The sequence below is a fragment of the Pygocentrus nattereri genome, chromosome 28, assembly GCF_015220715.1.
Source record: "Pygocentrus nattereri isolate fPygNat1 chromosome 28, fPygNat1.pri, whole genome shotgun sequence".
In the NCBI taxonomy this organism is placed as follows: Eukaryota; Metazoa; Chordata; class Actinopteri; order Characiformes; family Serrasalmidae; genus Pygocentrus; species Pygocentrus nattereri.
The window spans coordinates 21,195,599-21,213,140 of record NC_051238.1 but is presented as its reverse complement, the minus strand read 5'-3'; the positions used below and the strand labels follow the sequence as shown (position 1 = coordinate 21,213,140).

At 44.4% G+C, this 17,542-nt stretch overlaps 1 protein-coding gene across 1 annotated transcript in view; it reads right to left on the bottom strand.

The window, feature by feature from the left end:
• The window catches only part of gcn1 (GCN1 activator of EIF2AK4), a 46,876-nt gene extending 30,716 nt beyond the window's left edge, over positions 1-16,160 (bottom strand). The window contains exons 1-24 of the mRNA XM_017702823.2: positions 16,097-16,160; positions 14,604-14,706; positions 14,194-14,257; positions 13,933-14,064; positions 13,718-13,826; positions 12,107-12,205; positions 11,278-11,412; positions 11,127-11,195; positions 10,915-11,023; positions 9,352-9,426; positions 9,141-9,269; positions 9,010-9,060; positions 8,818-8,916; positions 7,278-7,451; positions 6,793-6,945; positions 5,449-5,541; positions 5,285-5,360; positions 3,480-3,639; positions 3,188-3,377; positions 2,793-2,917; positions 2,095-2,273; positions 1,882-1,975; positions 1,652-1,765; positions 328-526 (exon numbers count right to left, since the gene is read on the bottom strand). Of these exons, the coding sequence (XP_017558312.1) occupies positions 328-526; positions 1,652-1,765; positions 1,882-1,975; positions 2,095-2,273; positions 2,793-2,917; positions 3,188-3,377; positions 3,480-3,639; positions 5,285-5,360; positions 5,449-5,541; positions 6,793-6,945; positions 7,278-7,451; positions 8,818-8,916; positions 9,010-9,060; positions 9,141-9,269; positions 9,352-9,426; positions 10,915-11,023; positions 11,127-11,195; positions 11,278-11,412; positions 12,107-12,205; positions 13,718-13,826; positions 13,933-14,064; positions 14,194-14,257; positions 14,604-14,706; positions 16,097-16,144 (2,779 nt within the window). The 5' untranslated portion in view covers positions 16,145-16,160. The remainder of the gene's footprint in view (positions 1-327; positions 527-1,651; positions 1,766-1,881; positions 1,976-2,094; positions 2,274-2,792; positions 2,918-3,187; positions 3,378-3,479; positions 3,640-5,284; positions 5,361-5,448; positions 5,542-6,792; positions 6,946-7,277; positions 7,452-8,817; positions 8,917-9,009; positions 9,061-9,140; positions 9,270-9,351; positions 9,427-10,914; positions 11,024-11,126; positions 11,196-11,277; positions 11,413-12,106; positions 12,206-13,717; positions 13,827-13,932; positions 14,065-14,193; positions 14,258-14,603; positions 14,707-16,096) is intronic.
• Positions 16,161-17,542: the final 1,382 nt, after the last annotated feature.

The following is a 17,542-nucleotide window of genomic DNA, read 5'->3' as shown; positions in this document are numbered from 1 at the left end:
TCCAAAAAAAAAAAAAAAACAAACAAAAAAAAAACCTATCAACAGTAAATAAACACAGCTTGCTGTAAAGACGCCCGAAAATATTGTTTCTGAACTCAGGCTTCACTTGAGGAGGCTACACTTTTTTTTTTTAAGCTCACAACGCATGTGAACCAACCAATTATGAGCACTGGACTGGTAAAGACACAGACAAAGGCTGTTGCTCTAAGACCTTGAAATGCCACAGTAAACATAGTGCAAGTTTAACCTTTAAAACTAACGGCTAAATTTGTACCATGTGTCAAACTAGAAAGAAGTGCCGAGGTAAAGTGTAATGTGAAGTCGCACCCAGGTTGTGCAGCTCTTTGGGCAGGAGGCAGGTGCCGGTGTGTATGTAGGCCTTCTGGACAAGGGGAGCGGCCAGAGGGGAGTGCAGCAGGGGCAGGAGAGCCTGCAGAACTCCGGGCAGGTGCCATGAGATCTGAGGAGGATGACAAGCTATAGTCGCCTCCAACAGGCCCACCGCACACTGCAGCTCCATATCCAACTGAGGCAGGGAGAAGGAGAGAGGGGGGCAGAGTCAGGAACTTCATACAGAACATACAGAATATCTATATTATGAAAGGGCGGTGCTAAACCATTGTAGGCTGAATAAGTGAATGTATGTAAAAGTGGTGCTTTTTGATAAATCACAAAACAACTGATTACAAAACAGTCCATTTCTCCAACTTTAATTTCCATATACGGACTGAATGTACTAGGAAAGGTACATTTTAATACTAATACAAACATACACCATCACAAATCTGTTCTTTTCATGATGAGGAATACGGAGCTGTTTACTATGTTGCAGTACTGAAAAAGTAATTACATGGTCAAGACCAAAATGACACTATGGCAAACATTTTTAAAAACTCTTGCTGTTGTCTGAACAACCCATGGTCAGCAACCGAATCTAGCGCTGTTCCTGCCTGCACCTGCCGTTAAAAACTAGTGCTGGTCATGCCCATACCTGTCCACATCAAGCACACTTCATACCCGTCACTGTCTCACCTTCGGGCTACCGTCCTTGTCCACATCCACCCATGTCTAGTCATTGTATTCAACACAATTGGTATTTCACAACTCTGAGGAACACCTCCACAGTCCTAGTCACACGAACGTTGGAAAACAAGTATTTTGTGTTGAGGCTAAACTGTGAGCTTAGCTTCCTTAGTTTTTTTCATTCTCATCTCATTCTCTTTATATTTGACCTGTATCTACATTTTATTATTAGCTACTTATGCTAAAAAGCATCTACAAGTTGGTCAAAATGAAATTAAAGGGAAAGCAGTTGCTCCAAGTGATGACATGGGATGACAAGCCAAGACCTTTTCTTGGTAATAATGTAGTTACATTTTCCGTAGAACTTCTTCAGCCATACAGCAGATCATAAGGGTGAGTCCACTTTGCGCACGCCTACTGGTCATCCATGTCAGAGTAGCGTGTGCACTGTGATTAGGCTTAATTAGATTTGATTACATTTTAATACAAGTAGAATACGTCTGAGACCGTCAGCCGAAAGTAGTATGTTGTAGCACTGAAAAAACGCTGAACTTCCAATTAACTGCACAACATCTCTGACTACGTAGGTGTAGCGGTTGAACCGAAGATCAGCCCAACCAGTTCTCACCCCTTGTAGTCGCTTCCGGATGGCTGACTCCTTCTCCAGCTGGTTCTGCATCATCTCCTTCTGTTTGCTGGTCAGCTGCACCTCATCTTTAATTCCTTTCTTCTTCTTGATCTCCTAAAACACAGACACAGACAAAAAGGATGTCAAGTGCACAAACTGGAAGTCCCCTCTCTACAGAAACATGAGGGAGCTTAGCTCAAGGTCAATTCTCTCTCACAGATTCCTCTCACCTCCTGCAGCTCAAGCTCAATGATCTGTTCTTTGAAGGAATAGGCTTTGTTCTCTCTCTTCATGTTGCCTTTCTTAGTGCTCTCCTGCTGTGCACTGGACATGGAGGATCAGGAGAGAAGCAGACTGAATCTACACAGACTATTCTGGGAATCATTTTTGTTTATCAATCGGCCCGCCAGGCTCCACTGTCAACTCTAGGACTCATCTCTCACCTCAAGATGATGCTCTTGTCGTGCAGCTCTCCCTCTGGCGTGTGCATGATGGCATACTCATGGTGTGTCACCTGCTTCAGTGCCGGGTTGGACAGCCACTGGGTCACATGATCCATCACACGTGGGAGCAGCTTCCTGGGAGACAGAACTGACAGCTCGCCAACAGCGTTTCTCACAGCCTAGAGAGAGAGAGATACAATTACTGCCATCACATACTGTCAATTACAGACCGAAGTCAGTGTTGCTTACTTAAAGTCAAGTGCACTCCATGCCCAATAATATATGTAATCATCTGACGGTCTGCAACACACTGTAGGAAGCACAGGGGGCAGTATTTGCGACCGCTCCGGAGGCACCAATATGGAAATAATGGGCCAAAGCCTGATTTTCTCCATGTACTTATCTGCTGATGCATAAACGTTCATCAGTTTGCATCCCTAATGATAACGGCACTCTAACACTCTTTTAATGCTTTTAGTTCTACAGTTGGGCCAAGCATGCATTTGACACACTGATGCTGACAAGACCGACTTCATAGGTACCAAAACTACATGGCAGTACTGAAGTCATGTGGGCGGGACCATACTTGGGCAACATAATTGGTCAATGGTGTCATCGCAAAGCAAAGACTTCATTTAAGGCTTCGTAGGCTCAGTTGTGTTGTCTGTTGGAGAGATGAAAGACTGCATGAGTCAGACCTGGTTGTCAGTGTTTGCCTCCAGCAGCAGAGGGAGGATTGACTCCATGTGGGTGTCAATGAACTCTGAAGCATCTATCTTCATGCCGGACAAAAGAAATGGCCACAGCTGTGATTTGGCAGCCACTATGGCAAAGAGAAGAAAAGAAAGAAAGAGAAAAGATAGATATCTGAGTATCCTGGGAACAAAGCAGGCAGTACAGACAAATGAACAAAGTGGGCTGTATTTAATTAAGACGATAGGAAACTTTAGGAAATCTTACAATCTTTCCACAGATTTTGTGGTTTTATTTACAAAATATTAATATTGCAAGAAGTACAACAGGCCTACTGGGGGATCAGCTAAAAGGCAAGCACGTAACATGAAAAAAACAAGGCACAGTGTATTTATCGGACCTATGGAAGGATGGTGTGTGACGATGATGATATCTAGAGCCAGTTTCTCTGCTTCTGCAGGGTCGTTCCACTGGCCTGCCACAGAGCAGATCGCGCTTAGGGCTTCCAGGAAGTTCCGTGGAGGCACATACGACCGGCCGAGATCGGTCAGCTCTCCTGTCTCTGTCTGAAGAGCCTCTGGGGGCAAAACCTGAAGGAGTGGAAGAGAGAGATTAGGCCATAATGATGAAGTGGAGTTTAATAGGAGAAACTCCTTGACCAAATCCCTTTTCCCTCTGTAGAAAAAAGCTACCTTATGCTTGTTGATGACGACACGCAGTTCTCCCAGAAGGCCGTGGGCCAGGCTAGAGCCGCCCAGTGAGGAGAGGAGCTTCTTCACACTCTGCTGGCCACGCTTTCGCACTCTCCACACCCGGCACAGGAGCACAGCCACAGTGGCCCGATGGTACATCCTACAGAGACAGAAAGATACAAGAGGATCAGGACTCTAAGGGCTGTTCTACAAAGGTGGGCAATCAATGCATCACTGTATCATGGCACACTGTTCTGAAGAAGCCAATTCAGTCGCAGTGATTCTGCACCATTAGAATCAATAACAGCATTCAGTATAAGTATGTGCTAGAGTTGGGTAGCATAACGCAAAGTAGATAAAAATGAAGGTAGTAGTGGGCAGCTTACCCATTCACTGCTGGCATACCGGGTAAACTTCTTTCTCAGATGAGTTGCGTCATAAGCGTATGCCACAAATTAGGGCAGACGGCACGATATACAAAATCACTCCTAGTCAAATGACATGTATTGATTTCTAAGTGCAAGTTAACATTTTATGACCGTTATGTACATGTCTTCGTGTCTCTTCCTCTTCAGGTGACACCCTCAGTCAGGCTCTGCACATTACAAACCCACTGCTTATTTAATGATTTAACACGTTGGAAAACAAAACCTGAAATGTGGCCTCTGCAAAAATTCCGGCACATTTAATGTTTATTTCGTTCCAATATGTTAAATTCAGTAAACAACTAGAAATTCTGCACTAAAATTAGCACAAAAGTGCCTATTTGAGTTTGTTCCCTGTAAAGAATTTGTTGTTTTATTTCACTTCGAAAATCAACAGCACGTCATTTGACTGGGGTGTTTAAACTTTTACAGACAAAAGAAATTGAGAGTCTTTTGGCATTACCCTCAGTCCAACATGACCCGAGTGCTTATGCTTCTTCTAGTACCGCCTAAAGCTTCCCAAGGCTGTCAGCTGAATCGGACGAACCTGCCGCTGCCCTGCCCCTAGTCATAGAACAAGGTATAGACCAGCTGGCACTGAAGAGTGAATGACTAACATCCATTCCAGCGTCTGATGGCTGGAGGCACGAGCGCACAGGATGCACGTACAATGCACGAACAATTTTTTTTGCTATTTTACACGATAAACAATATCAGATTCACTTTAAAATGGTTCTATGATGGAACATCAATAGACCATTGATAAAATACAGAAACGCACACGCACGCATGCAGAAACCACCACCAGAAGTCTGAATTACACGATGATACAAATTTATACATGATACAAATTTCTGTTGTCAAATAAACACAGTCCATACACACTCCTACTTTTAGCCTGCTACCTACGCGGACTGTCACTCCAACACCAGTCACTTGACTTTGTCCTCTCAAACAAGTTTTTATCGTCTACATTCATGTCAATATTAAACTACACTCACTAACACCGATTTGCTCTGTAGCCTCATCACTATGCCAACACTAGGTTAACTAAAAGGCTACATATCCCAACACCACGGAACAGGTTTAATTTTGACTTTCTGTTCCTCCAACTCCAGTCGCATGACTTCACTTTATCAGATTTGACTAAATAAAATTCACAGGCTACTTTCAATCATAAAAATCCAACATTGTGTAATTCTGTATATTGAGTCAGATTTTCTACATCATTCCAAAATAACCAAATACAGGGTGTGAAGAAGTTCAGATTTCATGATGCACTGATTTAACTCCTGAAACACCAACGTAGGTGAGTTGTTGTGAAGTCAGATTTACACGGCTAATACCGCATGTATTTGCACGTAAAAGTGCAGAACTCACTGGGACTTGCTGTTGTTGAGTCGGTGGGGATGGTCCAGGAACAACCTCTCGCACAGCTGGAGTACCGCACACAGCGCTGAGTGAACAGGACACAGGAGACAGTTTGAATGTGGCAACTATTCCTTCATAAATGACCAGTGTGTCCAAACGTGAGAGAAACCCACCTTCCTCACTGGCCTGCGAGAGAAACTTCTCTGTGGTGAGCAGAGGTTTCTTCTCGTCCAGAATCAGGTTCCAGAAAGAGGTCAGTTTAGCTTCTATAATCAGAACAGGCCTAATTAGTAACCAAAAACAAATCAAAGAACCAAAATCAACAAGTAACACAGAGCAACAAAAAGCTTGGACAGTTAACTGTATTGTTCAACTAGACTGTGTCATCCAGATCACTTCCAGTTCTAAATCAGAAAGGAAATGATCAGTTCTTTAAGTTTTCAGTATCTCAGGAGACATGATGACCTCAGAGGTCGTATTTCATTACCTCAGCCAAGACTGGCTGGCAACCGTGATGTGTGTATGTCCCGAAGGAGGGGTCCCTTCCTGCCTTATCTACAGCACAAACCCACTGCTTATTTAATGATTTAACACGTTGGAAAACAAATAAAACCCAAAAAACGTGGCCTCCAGCACGTTTAATGTTTATTACGTTCCAATATGTTAAATTCAGTAAACAACTAGAAATTCTGCAGTAAAATTAGCAGGAAAGTGCCTATTTGAGTTTGTTCCCTATAAAGAATTTGTTGACTTATTTGACTTCGAAAATCAACAACACGTCATTTGACTGGGGTGTTTAAACTTTTACAGACAAAAGAAATTGAGAGTCTTTTGGCATTACCCTCAGTCCAACATGACCTGAGTGCTTATGCTTCTTCTCATACCGCCTAAACCTTCCCAAACCTGCCGCTGCCCTGCCCTTAGTCATAGAACAAGGTATAGACCAGCTGGCACTGAAGAGCACGCCATCATAAAACTCTTCTAAAACCTCTTCTCACTCTAAAAAGCAAGCTACTCCCTGACTCAGTGAACACGGCAAACAGGCTGGCTGAACTGTTCCCAGAGCGAGCTAACCACAGTCACTGAATGCTGCCTCCTTATAGTTGCCATTTTATCCATTTGGAGAAGTATTGTCTTCAAACAGCAGCCTCCGTGAGGTAGCTACCACACTGCGCCATGCTAGGACAGAAACATGATGGCAAACCCTTCCATCGTCATGGAGAAGCGCGAGGCCACTGCCATGGAGAGGCCACAGCAGCAAGCACAGCCCACAACCACACAATGAGGTGATGACCAAAAAAGCCCGTTAGAGCCACAGTTGAGTTTCATCAGCACACAGTGGTGCCCCCCTTAAATAAAAAGGTCCATGGTACGCATCTAGGCGGCGAGCCTTACTTGCTGGTTCACGAAAGGGGCACTTCGCCTCCGTCCTGTCTAAACCCAGTTTCTGGAAAATGAGATGTGAACCTGGACAAAACATGACAAGACTGAATAAACAAGGTTCTAGAATTCCTCACCAGGCAGCGAGTCCAGCATGGAGAGGCGACACAGCAGCACTGAGGCAGCCACACCCTCAGTGAGCAGGGTGTGCTGGGAGCTCTGAGCAGCAGCTTTCTCCACCGTCTGAATGAGGAGAGGAACAAAATCCAGAGCCTGACTGAGGGTGTCGCCTGAAGAGGAAGAGACACGAAGACATGTACATAACGGTCATAAATAAATGAAGTTCTACCATAGCAATCTAGAACCACCAGAGGAAGCAAACAAACCACAAAAACATGAATCCTGAAATGTTAAAACCAAACATACCCAGTCCTTGAACCTTACCCGTGCTCTCAGTAATCAAACAAGAAACTTAACTTCTGTACAGAGAACTTTACAAAGTCAGGACCACTTTACTGATCCTGATCACAAACGTTTAGCCCTTTTTCCCCCCTGCATCTTTTCTTATATAAAGGTCAGAAAACTGCCCTGAAAATGCACAACAAACACACAACGCACTGACCTCTGAAGGCAGTCAACATGGCCTGCAGGTAAGCATGTCGCACAGGTGAAGTGGAGGTTTTAAGTGTGAAGGCTTTTTTAAACCAGTCTCTCAGAGCTGCTGGCACTTCTGTGTTCAGACGTCCCGTCCACTGAGACAACACCGACACGGCATGCACCAGAGTTCCCTCATGGACTAAAACACACACAAACAAAACAGATGAACTCAGCATGAAACACAAATGGATAGGATGTCTTAGAAACTACGACCTGACTGTTGTCGGTCAATGAAATCCGCCAATGTTGAGGTTCCATTTACTTATTAGTGTTGACCAAAAACCCACTGATAAAGCACCGACATGGCTTTAAAGCTGCATATATTATAATGACACCTACAACATTTCTGAGGAATTTAGTGATCTTATTCTGGAATACCATTCTTCACAGAGACTAGCAGTAACCAGCTGCACATACTCATTACCACAATGCAGGTAGTAAAATAAATGAGGGGAAACCTGCATTAAGATAAGACAAATAAAAAAGTTGGAGCTTCTGTTTGAGTTTGAATTTGTCAACCTGATATCAATTCCCAGGTGATAATCCCAAAAGCGCTAACTAATATTTGGGCCATCAACAATTTACAGCTGAAAATGGGAGGGGGGAAAAAAAGGCACTGTTGATATTTGACCTAAAGAGAAAATGCAGAAATTTTGCACTGAAGGGAAGAAAAATACATGAAAAAACCCCACAAAAAAAAAAAAAAAAAAAAAAAAAAGTGTCAAAATTTCAACTTTACAAATAAAAGTAATGGTAATGAAAAATTGAACAGGTGACTGAAAATTCTGCTCCTTCCATTCAAACAGTTTGAGCAGCTTCAATAAACAGTGAAATGTGGTTTCTATGAAGAAAATTAGACAAGTCACGGTTCACGCCAAATATTAATAAAGTTTACAAAACCTGAGGACGTCTGTTACCAGTTTAATACCCTTTGAAAATGACATCTTGCTCGATACACAGAATACAGAAAAACAACATCAGGAAACTTATGTAACTGTAGCTTTGAGGCGTTGGATGGCCAACCTTTCTGTGAGCTTACGGCACATACAGTAGTTCTTTCACTGTTATGACTTCTATTTATTTAAAATCAACTGTTTTTTTGCTGTATTTTTAGCTTTTAGTTGTCAGCGATCTGATTTGGGGCAGTCATGGGACTGGAGGTTAGGGAACCAGCCTCGTGGCCAGAAGGTCGCTGGTTCGATCCCCAGAGCCGACAGCACATGACTGAGGTGTCCTTGAGCAAGACACCTAACCCCCAACTGCTCCCCAGGTGCTGTGGATTGGGCTGCCCACCGCGCCGGGGATGTGTGCTCACTGCCGCCTAGTGCGTGTATGGCGTTTAACTTCACGGATGGGTTAAATGCGGAGGTGAAATTTCCCCATTGTGGGACTAATAAGGGTCACTTAATCTTAATGTTTGGTGCTGCCCAAGACTGTCATTCTGATGCATCACTACTAAAAACTATTACTGGCTAATGAAGCCAAACACATGAAAGGTTCCTCACCTTCCTGCTGCAGGAATGGAATGAACAGCACTGCCACACTGGCACTGAGCGACTGGCTGGAGGAGCCAGAGACTGCATGATGACTGCAGCTCCTGATGCCTGGGTTGAGATGTAAACATATGAAACGCACGGGTCAGGAAGTTGGTAAGTGAAAACCAGGCGTAGAGAAAAGACAACCTGAGGCAAGCTTACCTGAAAGCACGTTCATTTTCTGGGCAACAGCGGTGAGTTTCCCTTCAGAACCTGCAAACAGGGAAAGAACTCAACACAAACAGCACACAAAAGATCAGACACAGCACACGGCAGAAGACAAACTCGCTAACCTCCGAGAATGCCGAAGAGGTGCGTGATGAGGTCCTGGACAGCATTAGGGTCGCTGCACTGCTGGGATAAGTTCCGCAGTGCCTGCACAGCCTGCTCCATCAGCTCTGTATTACTCGCCTTCAGCTGACCTGAAAAACACACATATACAAACGGTTAGCGATATAAACCCAAACATCTCAAGTCACTAAAACAGCGCTGAGGGGGACTTACTGGCAAGGCCTTTCACAATGTCCTTAGCATACTGGCTGAGATCGAGAGTGAGGGAAGCCAGCATGGAGGAGATGGCTAAAGAAAGGATGAAGAGGAAAAAGATGATAAATCACAGAAAAAGCAGCTTTAATTTCTTCAGATCTTCCAATTTGACTCGCATGACACAGACCTCAATAGTAAGCATTTCCTGGCCCATCAAAAGTTTAGAGACATCTAGCTTTTCAAAACTATTTCTAATGCAAATCAGCATGATTTCTTTCACAATAACTTGAAATAGCAACCAGGTTTATCACAAGGAAAACTTTCACATGTAAATATTCATGATGATGTTTCTAACAGCACCACCTTTCCAAAAATGGGCTAAAACGCATGTGATGAGGCACTGTAAAGTCAACACTACGGCCTGACCGATATGAAAATACCGGTATACTTTTACAGGGCAAAGAAATTCTGATAACCATTAAAACTGACTAATGCATATTTATATGTACACTCACCGGCCACTTTATTAGGTACACCTTGGTAGTAAAAGGTTGGACCCCCTTTTGCCTTCAGAACTGCCTTAATTCTTCGTGGCACACTTTCAACAAGGTGTTGGAAACCTTCCTCAGAGATTTTGGTTGGTTATTTGAGTTCCTGTTGCCTTTCTATCATCTGGAACCAGTCTGCCCATTCTCCTCTGACCTCTCACATCAACAAGGCATTTTTGTCCACACAACTGACCGCTCGCTGGATATTTCCTCTTTTTTGGACCGTTCTCTGTAAACCCTAGAGATGGTTGTGCGTGAAAATTCCAGTAGATCAGCAGTTTCTGAAATACTCAGACCAGCCCGTCTGGCACCAACAACCACGCCACGTTCAAAGTCCCTTAAATCCCCTTTCTTCCCCGTTCTGATGCTCGGTCTGCACTTCAGCGAGTCATCTTGACCACCTCTAGTGTACCTAATAAAGTGGCTGCTAAGTATATTTTAATTGTACACTCCAATATTTTCAGGCGAGTATACTTATACTCATGAATCTCTACACCTGTTCCAGTAAACAACATGAAGCGAAACTGCAAGAATGTCAGAGGTGAAGTTTTGTCACTGACTGATGTGGATACTTCTGTAGTTATCAAATGTCAAACTTGGGCCCTTCAAGCTTTTGCTTTATCGCCAGGAGACTACGAGATTCAACATCAGAGATGCAGGAACACAAAGCTCGTAATCATCGGGTCATAAATATCGTCCGATATTTCCATTTAACCAACATATTGGCCAAAAACTAATCATCAGCACTCCAACGTTGTAGGAGTTTAAACAACCTCTGTAACAAAATCACTGTTTTGGGGGAAAAACACTACTTACGAAAATGTTTTATTTTGACAAACCCTGCTCTTCATTTCAAGACAATAACTATGATGAACACAAAGATGAAAGCATTCGTAATTTGCTGTTTTATAATAAAACCTCTGCAGGTATCTGTTCTTACGTAACTGAAGATTAACAGTAATGCATTTAATGCAAGGTCTCTCCAAACCCTTCACAGGTAATGTACACCTGTGTGCATGCGGGTATATCTTACTCTGCATGGAGTTCTCAGGGCTGCGCAGCAGGGCTTTCTGCAGGGTGGGCAGGAGCTGTTCCTTAAACTCTGAGTGAGAGACATGGCGAAGCACCGAACCACTTTTATCCTACAAAAAAGCAAAGATGCTCAATAATAAAACATCTGCAGAGCTCACTGCATACTGAACACCACAAACAAGCTCCATAGTTTTAAAGTTCTGGCCCCCTCACCAGGATGTGCTGCAGAGGCCTGGCCTTGCTCATCAGGACAGTCTTCATGTACAGGTCTAACAGGGCTGCCTGAGGCAAAAAGAGCAACAGATGACTGAAAATGAGCTGAAACACATAAGGTACATCAGCAACAGTGAAGAGAGAGACTAACCTTGTGCTTGTTGATGGTGGCCATGTCTTTCTGGGCAGTGCAGTAATCCACGCACAAGGCCAGCAGAGGCAGTGACGAAGGGCTCTGGTCCAGACTCAGCAGAGTGGTCATGTACTCATCCACGAGATCCGTGTTCTACACAGCGAGAAAGAAGAAAAACAAAGCAAGAGTCTGAGACGTTTACGTTAATGTGAACTGGAAATCATAATGAATTTTCCTTCCACAGAGCTGCAGACGTAGGGGCAGCAGGAGGGGCATCTCTGAGCAAGCTTGGCATTTCTTTATGATAGATGGGGGTGGTTGTGGTGGGAGGTGAACATATTACTGATTAATATTCAGTAGAAGGCAGCATACGAGTTCATCTGCTGTCCCTCAGGTTTGGGTTTTGTCATGATCGTTATACTGGTGCGCCACAAATAAGTGCAGATAATGTTACATAGAAGAAGCGCAAAACAAGCCAACGCTAGCCTAGTTAGTCAGGGATGTTCAGCCACAGTTCGAATGAAAATGTAGAACACAGAAGTTTCTCAACCACTTGTCCATTACATTGGAGGCAGTGTACTTTTTAAACAACAAACAAGTTTACTTAAGCACAGAAAATGGCTTTATATGAAAAAATACATATACTATGATGTGCACCAGTCAGAAAGACAAAGCACATGAATTTACAATATAAGAAAGGTCCATTTTTACTTTAGTCTTGATTTGATGTTTCCTAAACCATCACTAAGCATAAACTTCCCCTTTCTTCTCTACTCAAAAGAACAATCTCAAACTGAGTACATTTTCATGAAATACTAATTAGAGTAATAGTTACTGCTTGTCTCACATCTTTCCACAGCTTGTTGAGCCTCTTGGTGACAGACTGGAGAGCATTTCGTGAAGCTCCGCCCACAACCTCGGCAAGCAGCAGACTCTGCACCTCCACCTGTTCACACATACACAGTGGGGAAACATAAATGTTGCATTTATGCAGCTTCTTTAGGTCCTTAACAGCTATGAATATGCTTCTAAATCAGCATTTAGAGTCACAACTCTAGGGAACTCTACAGAGCACATTCACATTTTCTGCTCCCAAACCACCAATTATTAAGATTAAGTGACCCTTATTAGTCCCACAACGGGGAAATGTCACCTCCGCATTTAAACCAATCGGTGAAGTGAAACACCACATACACACTAGTGAACACACACACACTTGCCCGGAGCGGTGGGCAGCCCTATCCATGGTGCCCGGGGAGCAGTTGGGGGTTAGGTGTCTTGCTCCAGGACACCTCAGTCATATACAGTCAGCTCTGGGGATTGAACCAGCAACCTTCCCTAACCTAACCTCCAGCTCATGACTGCCTAAAGTTGCTGTCAGAAGGTCGATTTAAACCCACGGCTCCAGGGGAGACTGCGACATGAACGCAGCGCCTTAGACCGCTCAGCCATCCTGACTGCGTTTGGGCAACTAAAACTTTCCTTGTAAAAACAGGTTGTAAAAGGTCTTTTGAGAGCAGGGAAAGCAGTGCAGTTCAACCTCGGAAAACCAATTAAATAAGAGTAACACATTTCATTACGTCTCCAGTTCAGCTCTTGCACATTACTATACTTCATACAAACAGCAAGCAAGCGCTTAAACGTAGTATATCGCATAGAAAAGCCTTCAGGATGACCATTACGCTGAACACAAACAAACCAAGGACATCTAAGTTAATATTTACGTTTACGGCATTTGGCTGACGCTCTTACCCACAGTGACTTACAATTTGATCATTTTACACAAGTAGGCGAAGGTAGCGTTAGGAATCTTGCCCAAGGACTCTTATCGGTATAGTGTAGGGTGCTTATGCAGGTGGGGGATTGAACCCCAGTCTACCGCATAGAAGGCAGGTGTTAACCACTACACTACACCAACCACAATAGCCTACAACTGGAAAAACTGGAAAATCCATGTTTTGGCAATAAAACACCTTACGTAACAAATCTAAATTTGACATCAGTACAGAAGGCATAGTCAAATGGTTATTTGTTATTACCAATTTAGTCAGCTAACATCAATGAAATGACCAACTTGGTAAGAAAATGCAGTTAAACGTACCATTTCTATGATCTGTAATATCGAATCACAACGTTTTTCTTATCCAATTTTGAAGACCAGTCACTCAGCCCCATTTAACAGAAGCAAGACATCATTAAAAATGACACATCGCTCTTGATCACTGGTGGCTGGTGTAGGCAACTTCTGTAAGTATAACTGGAGTGTTCTGGTTTTGCCGTTGATGCTCATGGACTGCGCTTGCAGTTAGGAGCTGGTGTTACGCTATAACACTACAATTAAAACGTTTGAAGTTGGACACAGAACCATCCAAGATCAGCACAGAACATAAAACTGACACTGTACAGAAACTGAACCGAACTGTCCCCATGGTTTTGTGGAAACGCAGAATGAACTGACCAGTTTCTTCCACTGGGGACCCTCTCGCTTCTCTGGGGTGGGAAAGACTACACGCACGATCAGGCAGGTCCACGGCAGGGCGCAGCAAGCACCCGACGCCGTGCTCTTCCTTTATGAACAGAGGAAAATACAGTCAGTGGATGTCAGCTGGATGCAGTATTTGCACCACTATACACTTATACAGTGAAAAGCAAGCCTGAACGACATGATCGTACCCAGGCATGACACCCCTACTGACGACTCCGCAGGTGAGCAGGCCAGGAGGGAGGTTGGCAGCAACGGCATCAGGCTGAGACTGGGCCAGCAGGTCAATAACAGACAGCACAGCGCGTCGAGAGGCCGCATCCCTGAAACACAACCAAAATCTCAACCTTCTCTGCCAAGTATTCGTTTTACACACACATGCTTTCTCACTTCTACACCTCCTTCCAGTCTCATGGCTTTACAGGGAAAGGGGACACCTTTGTTTTTCTCACCTGTATCTATGAAGGGTGAGACAAAAGAGTTTGCATAGACCTTTGATGGCTGGCTCTGGCAGGCCTAAAACAATAGACATACACACAGTTAGACAGAGCAAAACAGGACATGAAGCCTAATGATATTCCTGGGGATGCATGACGGTACTGGACTCATATCAGCATTGCCAGGTAGCTATCGGTACTGGACAAGTATTAATATTTGACTGATCTTTATTGATATAGAATGTTGAGCACTGGGTACGGCCTTTCTCTGTGAAAGGCTTTGTTCCAATAATTTATCTCCTAAATGGGAACTTTGCAGGACAATATTACAAAACAATATTAAAGTCTTTTAAAGGATACTGGACATTGGCACTGGTCCAGGCTAGATATTTCTGAACTGGGATGAACTCTGAATCACAACTCACTCTTTCCACTTATGCATTCCTGCAGCTCTCCTAAAATTTCTTTGCGCTCTTTAACACTTGATGTGGTCACTTTCACAGCAAACTTCTTGAGCGTGTCCGAAACCTGGAACAAGAGACATGCAAACACAGAGACGTCAAAGCAGGCCTGCGTTTATCATGCTGAGAAGCGAGGCCTACGCAGATGGACTGCTGCAGTGGTCACATTGTCGGGTGGTCCATCCAAAGACTTTAAAGGTAAACTTTGAGGAAACTATAAACAGCTATAAATGACTAAGACGTTAATACTATTTATAACGTGCTTATGATTCCAATATGGCACAAATATCACGATACTTTTACAGCAGAACTACCATCAAATACATCAAAGTCAGCGCTTTAACGAACACTGGTGATCTGCATAATGTTTTCTGGAAAGCACACTGTACTGTGGCACTATAACAACATAATAATAATAATAATAATATTAAGCTCTATTTATATGGCACCTTTCACAAACCCAAGGATGCTGTATGTCATCATCATAGACAGGAAGAAAAAAAAAACAAAACACTAAAGAGAGGAAAAAAGGACTTTTTTTTAGCAGGGATTTGAAGGAAGAGCAATTTCAAAGAGCGGAAGATAGAGACTTCCAGAGTTTGGGGGCAGCAGCACTGAAAGATCTGCCACCCATATTATTAAACCTAGTTGAGGGAACTGTGAAGAGTCCAGCATTAGAAGATCGGAGAGCACGAGAGGGACAATATAAAGAAATGAGATCGGACCATGTAAAGCCTTGAAGATAAGAAGAAGGATTTTGTACTTGATCCTGGAACTAATAGGAAGTCAATGCAGCTGTGGAAGAACAGGAGTGATATGAGCTGAGCGCTTGGTGGAGGTCAGAACCCTGGCTGCTGAGCTCTGGACGTACTGAAGTCGACTGATTAGTTTCATACATTGTCACGTTGACCAGCCCAACGCAGAGGCTACAGAACAAGCTTGTGATCTAACAGGACAGGAGGCCAACCTGCCAGCTGTACAGCACATTAACCTTGGGTGGTGTTAGGTTTGCCAGCTGGCCGAAAGCACAAGCAGAGAACGCGATCTACAATGGAAATGAGAGGAGCGACGTGTGGTTGGAGAGTTTTGTTGGCCAGTTCAGCCACAGAAGCGCCGATGCGTGGGCTCCGGGCAGCTGATTCACTGCGCTTCGGGACGTGGCACATCTTCAGTAGGTGAACTGGACATGGTGCCCCCAACCTACTAGGTAAGAGTCGGTCAGGCTCCAACTCCACAGAGCCAGTCTGAGCTCCGGCCGCCTGCTGAGCTGAGCTGAACTGAGCTGAACTTCGTCATTATGTACAAAACGGCGTCTCCGCGCTTTGACCAGCACACGCAGCGCTGCGCAGCGAGAGGCGCCGCGTTTAAGCCCCTTCCCCATTCCGGGGCGCTCCGACTAAAACATCGCGGCTCTCATCTACACATACAATCAAACGCACGCTGTTCTCGCCACGAACCTGCGCGTCCGCTGCCATCTTGCCGGTCTCGATCTGGAAAGACTTCATGTCGTCCTTTCCGGGGCATTACATCCTCACTCACGTGGTCAGAGTCGCTGCGGCGGGGTCAGAGAGCTTTCTCAAACGCTAGAGGGCGCCCCGAGTCCAGAAGGAACGGATTAAGATGGAGCATTTGAGGAAAATCATAGTTTCTAAGTGCTTAAACGTACTTCTTTATACACACTGTATTGCCAGAAGTTTCTGCAGAGTCAATCACTACAGACCTCCAAACATGTGGCCTTCAGATCAGCTCAAGAACAGCGTAGAGAGCTTCATGGAATGGGTTTCCATGGCCGAGCAGCTGCAGCCAAGGCTAACATCACCAAGCGCAATGCAAAGTGTGGAATGCAGTGGAGTAAAGCGCCGCCACTGGACTCTAGAGCAGTGGAGACGTGTTCTGTGGAGTGACCAATCACGCTTCTCCGTCTGGCAATCCGATGGACGAGTCTGGGTTTAGCGGTTGCCAGGAGACGGTACTTGTCTGACTGCATTGTGCCCAGTGTAAAGTTTGGTGGAGGGGGGATTATGGTGTGGGGTTGTTTTTCAGGAGTTGGGCTCGGCCCCTTAGTTCCTGTGAAAGGAGCTCTTAATGCTTCAGAAGACCAAGAGATTTTGGACAATTTCATGCTCCCAACTATGTGGGAACAGTTTGGGGACGGCCCCTTCCTGTTCCAACATGACAGCACACCAGTGCACTAAGCAAGGTCCATAAAGACACGGATGATCCAGTTTGGTGTGGAAGAACTTGACTGGCCTGCACAGAGTCCGGACCTCAACCCAGTAGAACACCTTTGGGATGAATTAGAGGCGAGACTGTGAGCCAGGCCTTCCCATCCAACATCAGTGTCTGACCTCACAAATGTGCTTCTGGAAGAACGGTCAGAAATTCCCATGAACACACTCGTAACCCTTGTGGAAAGCCTTCCCAGAAGAGTTGAAGCTGTTATAGCTGCAAAGTGTGGGCCGACATCATATTAAACCCTACGGATTAAGAATGGCATGTCACTCAAGTCCATATGCGCGTGAAGGAAGATGAGTGAATACTTCTGGAAATATAGTGTAGAAGAATGCATTAATTTCTGAACACATAGCACTCTAAAGCTTCTTAACACTGCCGACATATTTCTGAACGCAAGTTAGGACTTTATAAAGGCACCTCCTGTACGTTCAGAACATCAGTGAGCATCAGTCACTTCACTTAGCCAATGAACTGATCAGCTCACCAGCCAATCAGCACTCAGTAGCCGTAATGCTAACCAATCAGCACCCAGTAGCTGTAATGCTAACCAATCAGGACTCAGTAGCCGTAATGCTAACCAATCAGGACTCAGTAGCTGTAATGCTAACCAATCAGCCCTCAGTAGCAGTAATGCTAACCAATAAGCACTCAATAGCAGTAATGCTAGC